The 13,216-nt window shown below is 43.1% G+C and overlaps 1 protein-coding gene across 1 annotated transcript in view; it reads left to right on the forward strand.

The window, feature by feature from the left end:
* SSPN (sarcospan) overlaps window positions 1-12,941 on the forward strand; it is a 35,010-nt gene extending 22,069 nt beyond the window's left edge. Inside the window, exons 2-3 of the mRNA XM_036253153.1 lie at window positions 4,496-4,582; window positions 10,743-12,941. Coding sequence (XP_036109046.1) covers window positions 4,496-4,582; window positions 10,743-11,108 — 453 coding nt within the window. The 3' untranslated portion in view covers window positions 11,109-12,941. The remainder of the gene's footprint in view (window positions 1-4,495; window positions 4,583-10,742) is intronic.
* Window positions 12,942-13,216: the final 275 nt, after the last annotated feature.

Here is a 13,216-nt window from a genome sequence, read left to right on the forward strand (position 1 = left end):
GATGATGAGTTTTGTAGTATTCAGACACGTCATGATGTACAACCATAATTACATGAAGTGTGTTTGAGATGCTTTCTGTTCAAAAGAGTCAAAGGTTCTCCGTAACTGAGTAACTTCCTTGGCCCCTTTCTGTTTTCAGGAGACTCTCTCTGGATGGTGCAGTGTTTCCGATGATTTCAGTGGCTTTACATACGCTGGTGACTAACAGATGCTTATCTCCAGCACAGACCTCTTTCCTGAGGGCTGGACCCACGTGGCTGGGCTCTGAGTCCATGTGGGCGTTGCCATTTTCCACTCCCGTTCTGCTCCTTCGCTTGTATCTCCTGACTTACTAAATGCCAACACCATCCACTTGGCAGCTCAAGCCAGGCAGCTAGCACTTTCCTGAACCCTCCCCGTCATTCAGCCCTGACGTCTGGTCAGCCCTTAGAGCCTTTGTGTTCTGCTTCCTTCCTGTCACTTAAGCACACCCACTCCCTATCCCTACGCTACACGAGCTCAGGTACTCATCACTTCCCCACAGATGCGCAGCCTCCTAACTCATCTTCCCTTCTCAATCCATTCTTCATAGCAGGAGGACCATTTTATATAATTAATTAATTTATTTATGTAATTGTTAATCTTCACTCGAGGATATTTTTCGATTGATTTTTAGATAGAGTGGAAGGGAGGGAGGGGGAGAGAAAGAGAAAGAGAAACATCGATGTAGGAGAGACTTATTGATTGATTACTTCCCACATAACTCTGACCAGGCCGGGGATCCAACCTGCAACCCAGGTACATGACCTTGACTGGGAATCAAACCCATGACCCCTCGATCCAGGGGCCAACACTAACCGCTGAGCAAAATCAGCCAGGGCAGGAGAACCATTTTAAAAGTCAAAGTTGATCACACCCTTTCCCTGCTCAAATGAAATAAAAGTCCTTTGTGCCTTACTTCCTGTCCATCTCGGTGAGCACAGATTTTATCCTTTCTTCTCTCATCCTCTGAACCAGAGCTGTAGGAGTCTTTGAATGTTTGTTCTGCGTTTCGCCCTGCTTTTGTATCTATTACTACTCTCCCTACTCTTCCTCCCCCCCTTCCCTTAGCTACTTTCTTCTTATCCTTCAAAACCCACCTTCCCCCTGGAAGCTTCCCCAAGTTACCCTTGGGTTAGTCACCCCTTCTGTGTATCACAGCAGACATGGTCCTAGTACTGACACAGTATTGTAACTTTATTCTCTCGTTCCCTGCTGGGCTGAGAGATCCTTGAAGGCTGAGACTTTTTTTCCACCCCTCAATTCCCAGAGCCATGCATGGGGTCTGGCTATTGCACGTCCTCAGAAAAGTTCAGTCTATCGACTAAGTGAAGTCCTCTGCAGTGAGCTCATGTGCTCCTGTGCAGCTTCTCACTGGAAAGCAGCCTAGGCTAAGGCTACAGAGAAGTGGATTCTACTGAAGTGGGAGAATTTGTTCAAGCAAGGCACAGATTAAGATTTCTCAGATGCTAGTCAGTGAGGCCTGATTAATGGAATGTGTCTCTCGTAAACACAAAGAAAAAAGTCTTAGCAGTTGCCAACGTTAGCACAGCAGCCTCGAGGAACACAGTCAGTTAAGTGGGAGAGAGCCTGACCCTGTGCACCTGCAGACAGACATGAACGAGGAGCACAGGCACGAGCTCAGGGATTCAACAATCTCACCAGAAGCATGTTTAGAAGCCCCCATCTGATTTGTTGCCAATAAAATACAGTGATACCTCGGTTCTCGAACATAATTCGTTCCAGGAGGACGGTCGAGAACCAAATTGTTCGAGAACTGAAGCAATGAAACCCAATAGGAAATAATGGAAACTGGATTAATTTGTTCCAAGCCCCAGAAAATGCCTATTTACTGGCCTAATTTGTATATAATATGTAGAAAAACATAAGTCTCAACAAGAAATAAAAGTGTACAGTATGTCTAAGGGTTAAATTCAGTGTAAAGCGTGACTCTCTCCACAAAGCGTGACTCTCTCTCTGCACTCACACTGACGACGCAAGCAAGGCGCGCTGGGCCGAATGAACGCCATTCGGCTCAACTCGGCTCATCTCGGAAGTTCGAGTTCCAAATATTTGTTCGGATTCCGAGACAAAAGTTTCTCGAATCTCCTGGTCGAATACCGATTTGGTCGAAAACCGAGGCGTTCGAGAACCGAGGTATCACTGTAAAATAAAAAGATCTTTTCCCCCTTGTTTTTGTACTGTAAATTCTCAATGTGAGAATACATATTTGGCCCCTACAGTCCTTATCAAACTTATACCTCAATTAGATATTTTTTAAAATGAGTTTTGAGCAAGAACTTCATCCCTGACTTGGGAACAGCATCTATTCCTATTGTTTGGGCTACACAAACAACTTCACGATCGTTATTTCCAAATCTTCCCGTCTTCTGCTGAACACCTGCCTCCTTGGGTCCAACGTGCTTATCTTTCTACCTGGACTTCTCCAGTCCATGCCATGCTCACGTATTTTCAGTCTATCTCTCTCCACAGGGCATGTTATCTACTGCTGGTAAGCCATGCCGCTAGTCCTAATGATGGCAAACCTTGCAAAAGCCTCTACTAAAGAAGGCTGGGCTTTTGGCTTCACCGCCCAGCGGAAAATGAACGACTCTCAACTTGGGAACCCATGAGGGCACAAGCAACTTACTGATTTTGTCATCCAAGGGCGAATAAGGTAGAGGTGCTGCCTTCAAATGCGATGTTGGCTTGTAAGTAAACAGCTCTACAGCCCCAGCAGAGGCAGCCTATGATTTGAAGCTGGCCCCAGGAGTAGGAATTATGAATATCACCAAACCAGTCATTTGACGACTTGCTAAGTGATTCTCAGTCACCCTTGGAAGATCTGTCTCTCAGAAAATTGTACTTACCAGAAAATGCAATACTGTTGCTTATGTTTTCTATCTTAAAGTAGAACTTAGCAACATTTTAGGGTTTCCAAAGTTGAGTGTGAATAGATAAGCATTGATTAGAAACGCTAAACCACAATTTCTTTTTTTTTTTTTATCCTCACCTGAGGACATTTTTTCCATTTTTTGTTCAGATAGAGTGGGAGGGAGAGAAAGGAAGAGAGAGAGAGAAAAAAACATCGATGTGAAAGGGCCGGGGACAAACTGTAACCAAGGTACGTGCCCCTAGCGGGAACAGAACCTGGGCCTCTTTGGACCGCAGGCTGCCGCTCTAACCGCCGAGCCAAACTGGCCAGGGCCTAAACCACAATTTCGAAAACTCCAGGGCACTAAAAAGAAAATCTAGTTTGACTAACCGGTGGACTATCTTTTTTCTCAAAGTTGTCATTCCTCCAGCCTTCTGCCAGCCAGGTCCATGTCCCCTCTTTCCACCGCTGACACTCAGGAGCGTGGAGAGCACTTCCATCTCTCCCTCCCCAGGTCCTCCCTCCAGTCACGCTGCAGCCGAGGTGTGCGGCTTCTGTCTTTTCCCCCCTTTCTCCTTCCTCCTCTTTCCCGAACGTTGACTGCCGCCCCCTGAGCACTGGACTACCTGGTATATTAATCTTACTTCCTTGAATAAAATAATATCTTGATGTCCTCACTGCCAACCCACTTGACATTGCTGCTTATTTCCCTGAAACATGTCTTGAATCATGTCATTCCGCTGCTCAACAATTTTCAGAGGAGCCCCGCCACTTACTAAACTGATCCTACAATGCCAGATTGTCAACCTACCTTCTCGGGTAGTTCTCTATTTTTGTACTTTTCTCAGGTAGCTCTGTATTTTGTTATTTCAGCTTTGGGTGCATATTGGCTGTTCTTTCCTCACAATTTGTGCGGTCCTGCCTCTGGACTCTGGCTCATGCAGTTTCACTCAAGTTACCTGGTTTGAGTGCTGGTTCCATTATTTACTAGCTTTGTGTTTCTGTTTCTTTGTTTATGATATGACAACCATAACAGCACCTACTTCATCGGGGTTTGTGATGATGATATGAAGACGTCCATACAAAGCCCTTCGAAGAGCCCCAGCACAAAGGACGTATTCAGTAAATGTTGGTGATCACGATTATCATCATCATCCCTTTCAAGGACTATTTTAAATCTACCTCTTTAGTGAAGCCTTTTTTAATTGCCCAGCTCAATGTTATTTTCCCCTCTTTTTGTATGTCTAAATAGCATCTGACATGTAATACCCTGCTTCAGAATAGTGTGTGTGCTTATCTTGACCTGGACTGGACTCTACACTTAAGGTTGAGAAACGTTTATTTATCATCGGATACTCAGAAGGACCTTGTATAGCACCTGGCACATCAAAAGGACTTAATAAATACTCACTAAATTAAAATAATTAGATTTTACTATTTTAAAAACTCTTCCAAAAGCTGAGAAAAATAGTAAATAAAGATAAGTAAATAGAATGCACACCTGGATTACAAGGATGTTGCAGGTGGAAGACACTGAGACTGATGCTATTAGAATGCACGACTAGCCCTGATAACATCCTTTCATCCTGTTCTCCATTGCAGGTCTGCTTAGTGGCCTATCTTGGTTTGTTTATGCTTTGTGTCTCATATCAAGTTGACGAACAGACATGTATCCAGTTCGTTATGAAAGTAAGTTGTCATTTTTCTTTTTCTTTTATTGTCACAAAGAAACACAAGTACAAAGTAAAGGAGTGCTTTTTAAGGGGTTGCATATCTGATTATCCCAGAAATTGCATTTTTAGGCTGGCCAAAAAATGTTTTAGGAAGGCATTCATCCAGACTCCAAATGTAATGCTAATTTTTTTTAAAGTCTTAATTTCCATGAACTGGGTTGGCCCAGAGCATCTGAAGTCTGTCCTTCCATGCCCTTAAAAGGAATATTGAAAATTCATCAGTTCAACAAAACACTTTGCCAGGGAAAAGATGCCTATGTCAGTGCCCACTTCCATACCTTGGGGGTTATTTAAAATATTTTAATAACGAAGCAGTCTAAGTGTATTTCCCCTCGTGGATGGGATCACTGAGACAGAAAAAAGTACATTAGGTGCATCCAAATGATCTGTGTCAAGAGTTTGAGGGCAAAGGGGACAGGGAGTTAGGATGTGCATGGTTTAGCAAGTATGTGTGTGTCTTTCATGTGTTTTTCTCTGTTCGAGACAGCATGCTTGGGTGGAGCCGGTTCAAGTACACAGCATTTCCACTGCACACAGAACGTATTCCAAAGGGAAACATAGACACGCCCTTTCAGAGTTTAGGGAGATAAATATCCAACTCAGCAATCAAGCCAGTAGAAATCAAATCCCTACATTTTCTTTCAACTGCTGTAGCAGAGAACAAAAAGCTTTCTGTAGGTTTTGTTGTTGTTCACTCACATCATTTACTTTTCTTCTACAAGAAAATACATAAAAACTGGATACTCCTTTGTTCACTAAAACAAGAAAGCATAAGGCGTAAGAGTAAGTTAACTATATTATTTGGAAATTACGAAGATGCAGAAAATAAGATGTTAGTATATTCTACTATATTTGAAGTGTTTTTATATTTGTGTGTGTGTATATGTGTATATATATATAATGTAAAACAGTAATTATTGGAATAAAAAATATTCACATTACATTAACTACAAAAAGCTGGCTACACAAAATGTACGGCATGATCCTATAGAAAGAAATGAACTCTTATGTGCTTAGAAAAAATAGATATCTGTGAGTGGTGGAGTTATATCTGCATTTTGTAGTTTTTTCCTCCAGTTTTGAAATGTTCTCCAGTTAGATATAACTTTTCCAATTACAAAAAATTAACAAATGCTATTTTTTAAAAAAATGTTTGAGTGAGAATCTTGGTGGATATGCCTACGTGTAGAAATTTTACTTTTTCTGAAGGTGTTCCTTAAAAGAAGGTCAGATAAAGCAGAGATCAATCCATGTTTATTTTTATTTTTTGTAAGGCAAGGCTTGGTGATGATTTAAAAAAAAAAAAAAAAAAGCCAGACAGCCTAGTACAACATGGCCTGTTGAATTACAGGAACTTCATTCACCAGGTAAAATAATGCTCTAAACCAGATTCCCCATTGTATGTGAAAGGCCTTCATTTCCTCCCCAGATGATCCTAGGAGTAGCAGAGGCAGAAGCATCAGCTTCACAGAGGCCCCCAAAGCCATCTCCACATCTGCAGGTAAAATAAGGAGCAAGGACAAGAAAAAAAAAAAAATGTCACTGCCAATGTCAGCCTGGTTGAGAGTTCCCCACTAGGAACACCTCATTAGCTCTCTGTTTTACCCCCACCCGTGACAGACATTGACGAATACGGAGGCACTCCTCTCGTGCATTCGACCTTTAGCGATGCTTGTTGCCGGCTCTGTGAGATGCCCACGATACTGGCTTCAGTTAGAAACCGAACTCCAGTCCCTCTCAAGGTTTCCCAAAGGCACAACAGGTTACAGCAGGCTTCCCTTGTGCTTCTCACACCGTCGTGGGAGGAAGGAATGAAACACGTCTTCATGCGGTGTTTTCTCTCCAGCACAACCACATTTAGTGCCTCTGCATTGAAACCCTGGCCTCAGCTTGGAGAATTGGCTTCCTCCTATTGAAGACCCTGATATCTTATTGTCCCCCCCCCCGCCCCCGCACACACACACAGACACGTTTTTTTCTTAAGAGATATTAACCACAGAGGCTTTTATTTTCATCTCAAGTTAGCACAGTCTTCTCCAGGGGCCCTGGACGCCACCAAGACGGTCCTTCTTTCTCCCCGAGGACCCTGGGCTTGGCAGGCCACTCCCCCGTGGACTGGGCCTCCTGCTGTTCCTGGTGGCCCCGCATTCTAGGGGCTCACCTTGATGATTTTCAGAAACGTGTCCGGTTCACGTGCCTGCAGAAGCGCTCCAGGGGCACTGCCCACAGGGGCATTTAAGGCGCCATCGCCTCGTGCCCTCACCCAGGAGGCCCCCTGGGCTCAGCTGCCGGCTCCTGCGCAGCATGCTGCAGAGGGGGCCTCGCCATGCCTGCCACCCGGGAAGGTAATTAAATCGAAGCCGAACCGCCCTCCTCCCGAAGTCACGGAACGTTGGCGCTCCAGCCGGGTACCAATTAGAGGCAGCGAGCGCGGAGTGGCGCCTGGGCGCGCGGTTACATAAGCGCCCGGGGCCTCCGCGCCGCCGCCCGCCCGCTGCCCGGCCCAGACGCACGCCGGCAAGACAAATGCGTCCCCAGCTGGGCTTTTATCAAGATATATTCGCTCGCATTCCTAAGGTCATCGTAAACACTTTCATTGATAGTTTATTCGTGCGGGGTAGGTAAAACCAGCCACTTGATTTTAAATTACAGATTCTAACCCAGAAGCTTGTTGCTGTCAGATGAGCTAAAGCTACGAAAGAAAAGTGCTACACCGTTGCAGATGTAGCTTCCGGGCTTTGGGGGAATCAAGTCTATATTTATTTCTTAAAATGGATAGGAAGCTTGATTCTGTAGCTCACTCCTGTTTACTTGGCGGGATGCTTTCACGGAGGGGAGAAGCGGGATCACAATGTGGGAGATGTGTGCTACTGACAATGGCAAGGGGCGTGGCTTTGTGCTCTCCCTGGCTTCTAGCACAAGACTGAGCAATCTCCTTGTTTGTATAAATGGTTACATCCTTTCTATAAGCTAAGTTTGCATGGTTCCTCCCACCTGACAGAGAATAAGACAGCCAGTAGCGTTGATGGCCTAGAGTCCTGAGATCTGACAACTCTACATCTCTCCTAATTTGTTTCTTTTACAATTTCTTAAACAGTGCTACTGTGTACCAGACACTGTTCTAAGCCCTTTACAGATAACAACTCTTTTGATCTTTATAATAATCCTGTGGAGTAAATGCTATTGTGATCATCATTTCAAGTTTACAAATGAAGAAACAGAGGTGCCCTGGGATTGCTTAGTGTGCCCAAGGTCCGTAGCCAGTGACGAGAGAACCAGGATTGGAACTCAAGCAGTCTGGTGCCCTGGTCCATGCACCTAACGATCACCGAGTGCTGCTGTACACTTACTAAATGTCTTGGGCAAATCTTTTGACTTCTGTGCCAAAGGTCATTTTTTAAAAACAGGCACAATTCTCATTTTAGAAAATGGATTTTTGTGACGATTATGACAGTAATATTTCTGCAACTATTTGAATTATTTGCAGATTGAGAATGAGGGATTATCATCATTAGTTCTAACTATTGCCCCAGTGAATGCTGTAGAAAACTGCTATCTAACGATGTGTGTGTGTGTGTGTGTGTGTGTGTGTGTGTGTGTGTTGGAGGTGGAAAGGTCATTACGAGACATCCTTTGCCCCCGCCCAGTGCCATCCATTGATGGCAATAAAATGTGTAGAGAAAACTAACTTCATTTGGGACCATTCTACTAAGTAGATGATTCTCAGGTGGGAGATTATCCCTTTAATTTGGGCCTTCCCTGCTGGTAAATGTACCAATGTTCCCAGAGCAAATAATTCCAAGTTCTGTGTTGGCTGCATTGGAAACCCAGCTACAGTGAGCATACATATACAACATGGCCAGCACAATTTAACTTGGTTCTTCGCACCACGAATCTGAAGTCAATCATCAATGCTGAATGTTCCAGAATAACCCAGAATATTTCAAACATTCTGCCCCAGTGATCCCTCAAAATAAACCCATGCTTTTTAGCCTAAGCACACCAGTGTTTGCAGAAAATATGGCCACTGAAAGTCTTGGGGATGGGACCAAGGCAATGACATTCAATAACACACTAAATATTTCCTTCTTAAATTTGGTAAAGGTGCCATTTTGTATTTATCTGGTTCTCTTTCTGCAAGGGAGAATAAATGTGTTGAGTATAAATTACTCTTGTTATATCCCTGAGAATAAGATATTTTAACAAACTGTTTCACAGGTGAAGGAATGTGGGTTACATTTGATAATCCTTCAAATGGTTTGAACTAGTAATAGTGTGTGTGGTTAAGATAGCTTTGATGAGAAGATCCAACCCATGCAACCCTTGGCTGTCCATTTTAAGACAAAATGGTTTTAACCAGTTCCACTCTCTTCCTGAGCTCTCAGATGCACAGTCAAGGAAAACCAGATGTACAGTCAAGCTTCCAGGCAAACACATGCTTAGAGCACCGGCAACTTCATGTGCATACATGCATGTGCCCAACACACCCACTCACACACCACTCAAAGAGAAAAAGTAAAATTTAAAATCTTTTATCTTTTTTTTTAGAAATTATGTTTTTTATTGATTTGAGAGAGAAAGAGAAAGAAACATCCACATGAGAGAGAAACATCTATTAGCAGCTTCCTGCAGGCCCCCTACTGGGGATTGAGCCTGCAACCCAGGCATGTGCCCTGACCAGCAATTGAACTGGTGATTTTTTGGTGCATGGGACTACACTCAACATACTGAGCCACACTGGCCAGGGCTAAATAGTCTCCTTAACATTTAGAAATGCTGGAAATTTTCAGTGTGTGGAAAATCACTCATTTGGAGGACTTTTGTATACATATTTTATAATGATATGCATGTGTATGTTTATTTGAATTACATATACTTGGAGGTGGGGGAGGGCGTCATCTTTTCAGAGCTACTATAACTTGAACCTAGACATGATTGGAACTAATTTTACTTGGGGGAATTCACATTCACCAGAACTGCTCCTTGTAAGGAGCAAGCTTTGACTGTAGTAATATAAATCTTGCACTGTGTTGAGTACACTAGTCCCCAAAACTAGTCCCCAAATGCTTTTTCTTATTTAGACCCTTGGTAGGCAGGACCCTTAAGAGAAGCGTGTTAATGAGATCAATCACAACAACACTTCTTGTTCTGTAAAATGTGGCCATGTCAATGAGTACTCACAGTTTTTTATCAAATACTTCAGGTGCAAGCTAACTGTTTTAATCGTTCGGGGATTCCACCTTTCCTCAGCCAGCAGAGTTAGACCTCTAACCAGACTTCTGCATTCCAAGGCTAACGTGTAGGCCAATCGTGTTCAACCTCGGTGGCTGAGGGATGATTCAGAGTTTCTTTTCTTGCTTAGAAACTACATAGTCATAGTTGGATTTGGGATGAGACTTGTAGGTGTTGAAGCTGACATCAAGTCCTACCTTCTGCAGCCATACGTTTTTTTCTTTATTTTGATTGTTGACACTATTATAAATGTAATCCCCCTCCCCCCCCCACCACCCCTTTACCCACCGTCACCCAAGGAGCCATAATTTTGTTTCTCCAGGCAACTGCTTACTGGAGATCCTGGCATTCCTGGACACAGTTTGGCAGCCACTACATTGAACGTGATCTAGTTTATTAACCCGTATTGTTAGTTCACCAATTATTGCCAGTTTTGGCCAACACAGTATTTACATTGCAAAAATTTGTTTTTTACTTTCTAGTCTTGTTTCAATTTTTATACGAGCATTTCTTGAGGTCAAAACAAGCAGAGCATGCCTTTCAGGGATGGCTCTTGTGTTTGGGATTTATCTAAGCTGCCTGCTACACCCACACACAGACATCCACACTCAAGCTAATATCATTGGCTCAGTTCATGAAAAGCACCCAACATCTGTATGGCAAATGAAAATACAAAGAGCGCGTAAGGATTGCTCACTGACATATAAACAGGGAGCCATGTCCATGTCTTGGGTACTACATTTCCGAGGAGAGACAGCCCCTCCACCAGGGAACTTCCTGGGAGAGAAAAAAAAACACAAAAAAACCCAGCTTTTATTAATCAGCTTTCTCAAGTCATTCAATGTATCCTGTAACCGCCAAAGGTTTCTTCTGCTTTCTTGCAGCTGTTGTACTTTTTGCTGAGCGCCCTGGGCCTGATGGTCTGTGTGCTGGCCGCGGCGTTTGCTGCCCACCACTACTCACTGCTCACCCGGGTGACCTGCGGAGCCACACTCGACTCCTGCCACTGCAAACTGTCCTCCTCCGAGCCGCTCAGCAGGACCTTCGTGTACCGGGATGTGCCTGACTGCACCAGCATCACTGGCACTTTCAAAGTGTTCTTACTCACCCAGATGCTTCTCAACTTGGTCTCTGGCCTTGTGTGCTTATTGGCCTGCTTTGTGATGTGGAAACACAGGTACCAGGTCTTTTATGTGGGCGACAGGATGTACTCCCTGACAACTTCCGAAGGCCAGCCGCCAAAGGTCTAACATTCTTGCTCAAAGGTGGGAGAGGAAACAGCACACTGACTAGCCGAAGTTAAAACAGAAGGAAAGAAAAAATATTCACTGTTCTAAATGGATATCTTTATATTTTCTTCGAGTTTCTATAGTATTTTTTACAAACCCTTATGGGAAGAATCAGATCCAAATTGACTTTGGGATATTAAAAGGACACGGAATAGGGAAAGGATAGCACAGATTTATCTTTACAGCCTGGAGTTTATTCCTAATACTCATTTTATCCATTACTTTAACAACCTCTTTTCCTGTTAGCCTAGTTTGATGATGTGAATTGGCATTTCAGGCCCAGCTAAGTTTTGTAGTCTGTTCCAGGCCCTCCTACCTCCCACCAGGACACCCTGGCTATGCTGAGGAGAAAGGAAGGGGGTGGGGAACAGAGCTGAGCAGCCGGATCAACCCTCTATTTTCCACGGTAGTGATGTCTTCAAGGCACAAAACAAGTCAAAGGAGCAGAGTAGGAAAGGAAGAGACTTTGCAAAAGCCTAAGTAATTATGAACACCTGGGCTGGGGCGGCGGCCTTGTCCCCTCAGCTCCCTCAGTTCAGCTCTATAAGTAGATCACTTACTAAATGCTTGGGGTGATCGTCTGTGTTTCGATAATTGAAAGTTGGTAGTCGTTGTATTCTTAATGATGTAGAAGGTTTAAAATAATTACATTATGCTTCTATTCTCTCATCTAAAACAAATCATTATAACCAATTTCTAGCTAATTGTTCATTATAATTATGCTCAGAAGTCTCTTTAATGAGCCCTGGCTGTACTTAGGTAGCACAGTCGGTACGAGGAGACACGGTTCTCACAAGAGAAGAGGCTTCAAGATTGTTTCTTCTGAAAGCCAAGCTTTACAAGGGAGACACATTTTTTTTTTATTAATAGCTCAGGTTAAATATACTCATTTAAACAAAAACAAGAGCATTTGGAACAGGAATGGTTATACAAATAGCACATTTGTGATGTGTTGCAAAGTATCTCTCTTGGCAGCTAAGTACTTTTGAGGAAGACTTGATAATGCCAATGTGTTTCATTCATGAAACTGCCTTTGATTTTCAATCCTATGATTGACTTGTTTGCACAGTCAAGCTACACACTGAAGACATTTTGAAGTCCTTATATGAGCATTTGCACCCTGATTTGGAGGGTACTTTTTATTTGGGTTTGTTTTTAAGCAAATAACATGAAAAAGCACAAGTTCCCTATGGTGGGAAACTTCTCTCTGGCTATTGCTGTTCTTTAATTTGGAACAATACCGATGTTTTGAGGAAGGAGCTCAGAATGTAAATTCATGAAGCATGAATGTTTTACCAAGAACCTTTTCACTCTGTTGAAAGTGGAAATTCAAGATAATAACTGAGTTCAGTTTGCCTCTCCACATTGCTTATATACTTTACTAATTATGAAATTCTACCCTAAAAGAAAACCATTTTCTTGTTTGCCTTAGAAAATAGATGAATAATTCCACTGATGGTGATAATAGTGTTGATTTCCACACACTGTAAATACTCAAATAAAAAGGAAAACATTAAATCAGTTAGTTGGAGGATTGTAAATATCTTTTATGTCCTCCAGATAAAGCACCTGATTAGCAGATGTTAAAGCTTTTTTATGTATTAACTTGCTTTTTAAAAAAATGTCCTTCCGACACACTGGCCCAGGCCAAGAGGGCAATTAGAGGGCGGAGGATAAGCCTCTGGGGCAGATGTCTGATCACACACAAGAATCACATCGACAGAACACACGCCAAACACCCCGCTGAGGACCTGAAAAATGCTTTGTGCCGTTAACACACACACACACACACACACACACACACACACCAAAAAAAACCTCGACAGTGGAATCCATTCTGATGTTGACAGTTTTTCATGTAAAGAAGAAAGTGACTGAGACTCTGAAACGTGGTAGGCTGTTCCTTACAGAGTGAAAAACTGGTGCTTTGACGCTAATTTCCATGAACCCGGCGCCACTGGAGGAACTTTGACAACATTTCACAGCAAACACTACAGATTTTTATATTCGAAAATTAGAATTCTACCCATCACTGAGGTGCTCTACGCTTCACAAGTGACTCACAGGGT

Source organism: Molossus molossus, unplaced genomic scaffold, assembly GCF_014108415.1.
Source record: "Molossus molossus isolate mMolMol1 unplaced genomic scaffold, mMolMol1.p scaffold_m16_p_10, whole genome shotgun sequence".
Lineage (NCBI taxonomy): Eukaryota > Metazoa > Chordata > Mammalia > Chiroptera > Molossidae > Molossus > Molossus molossus.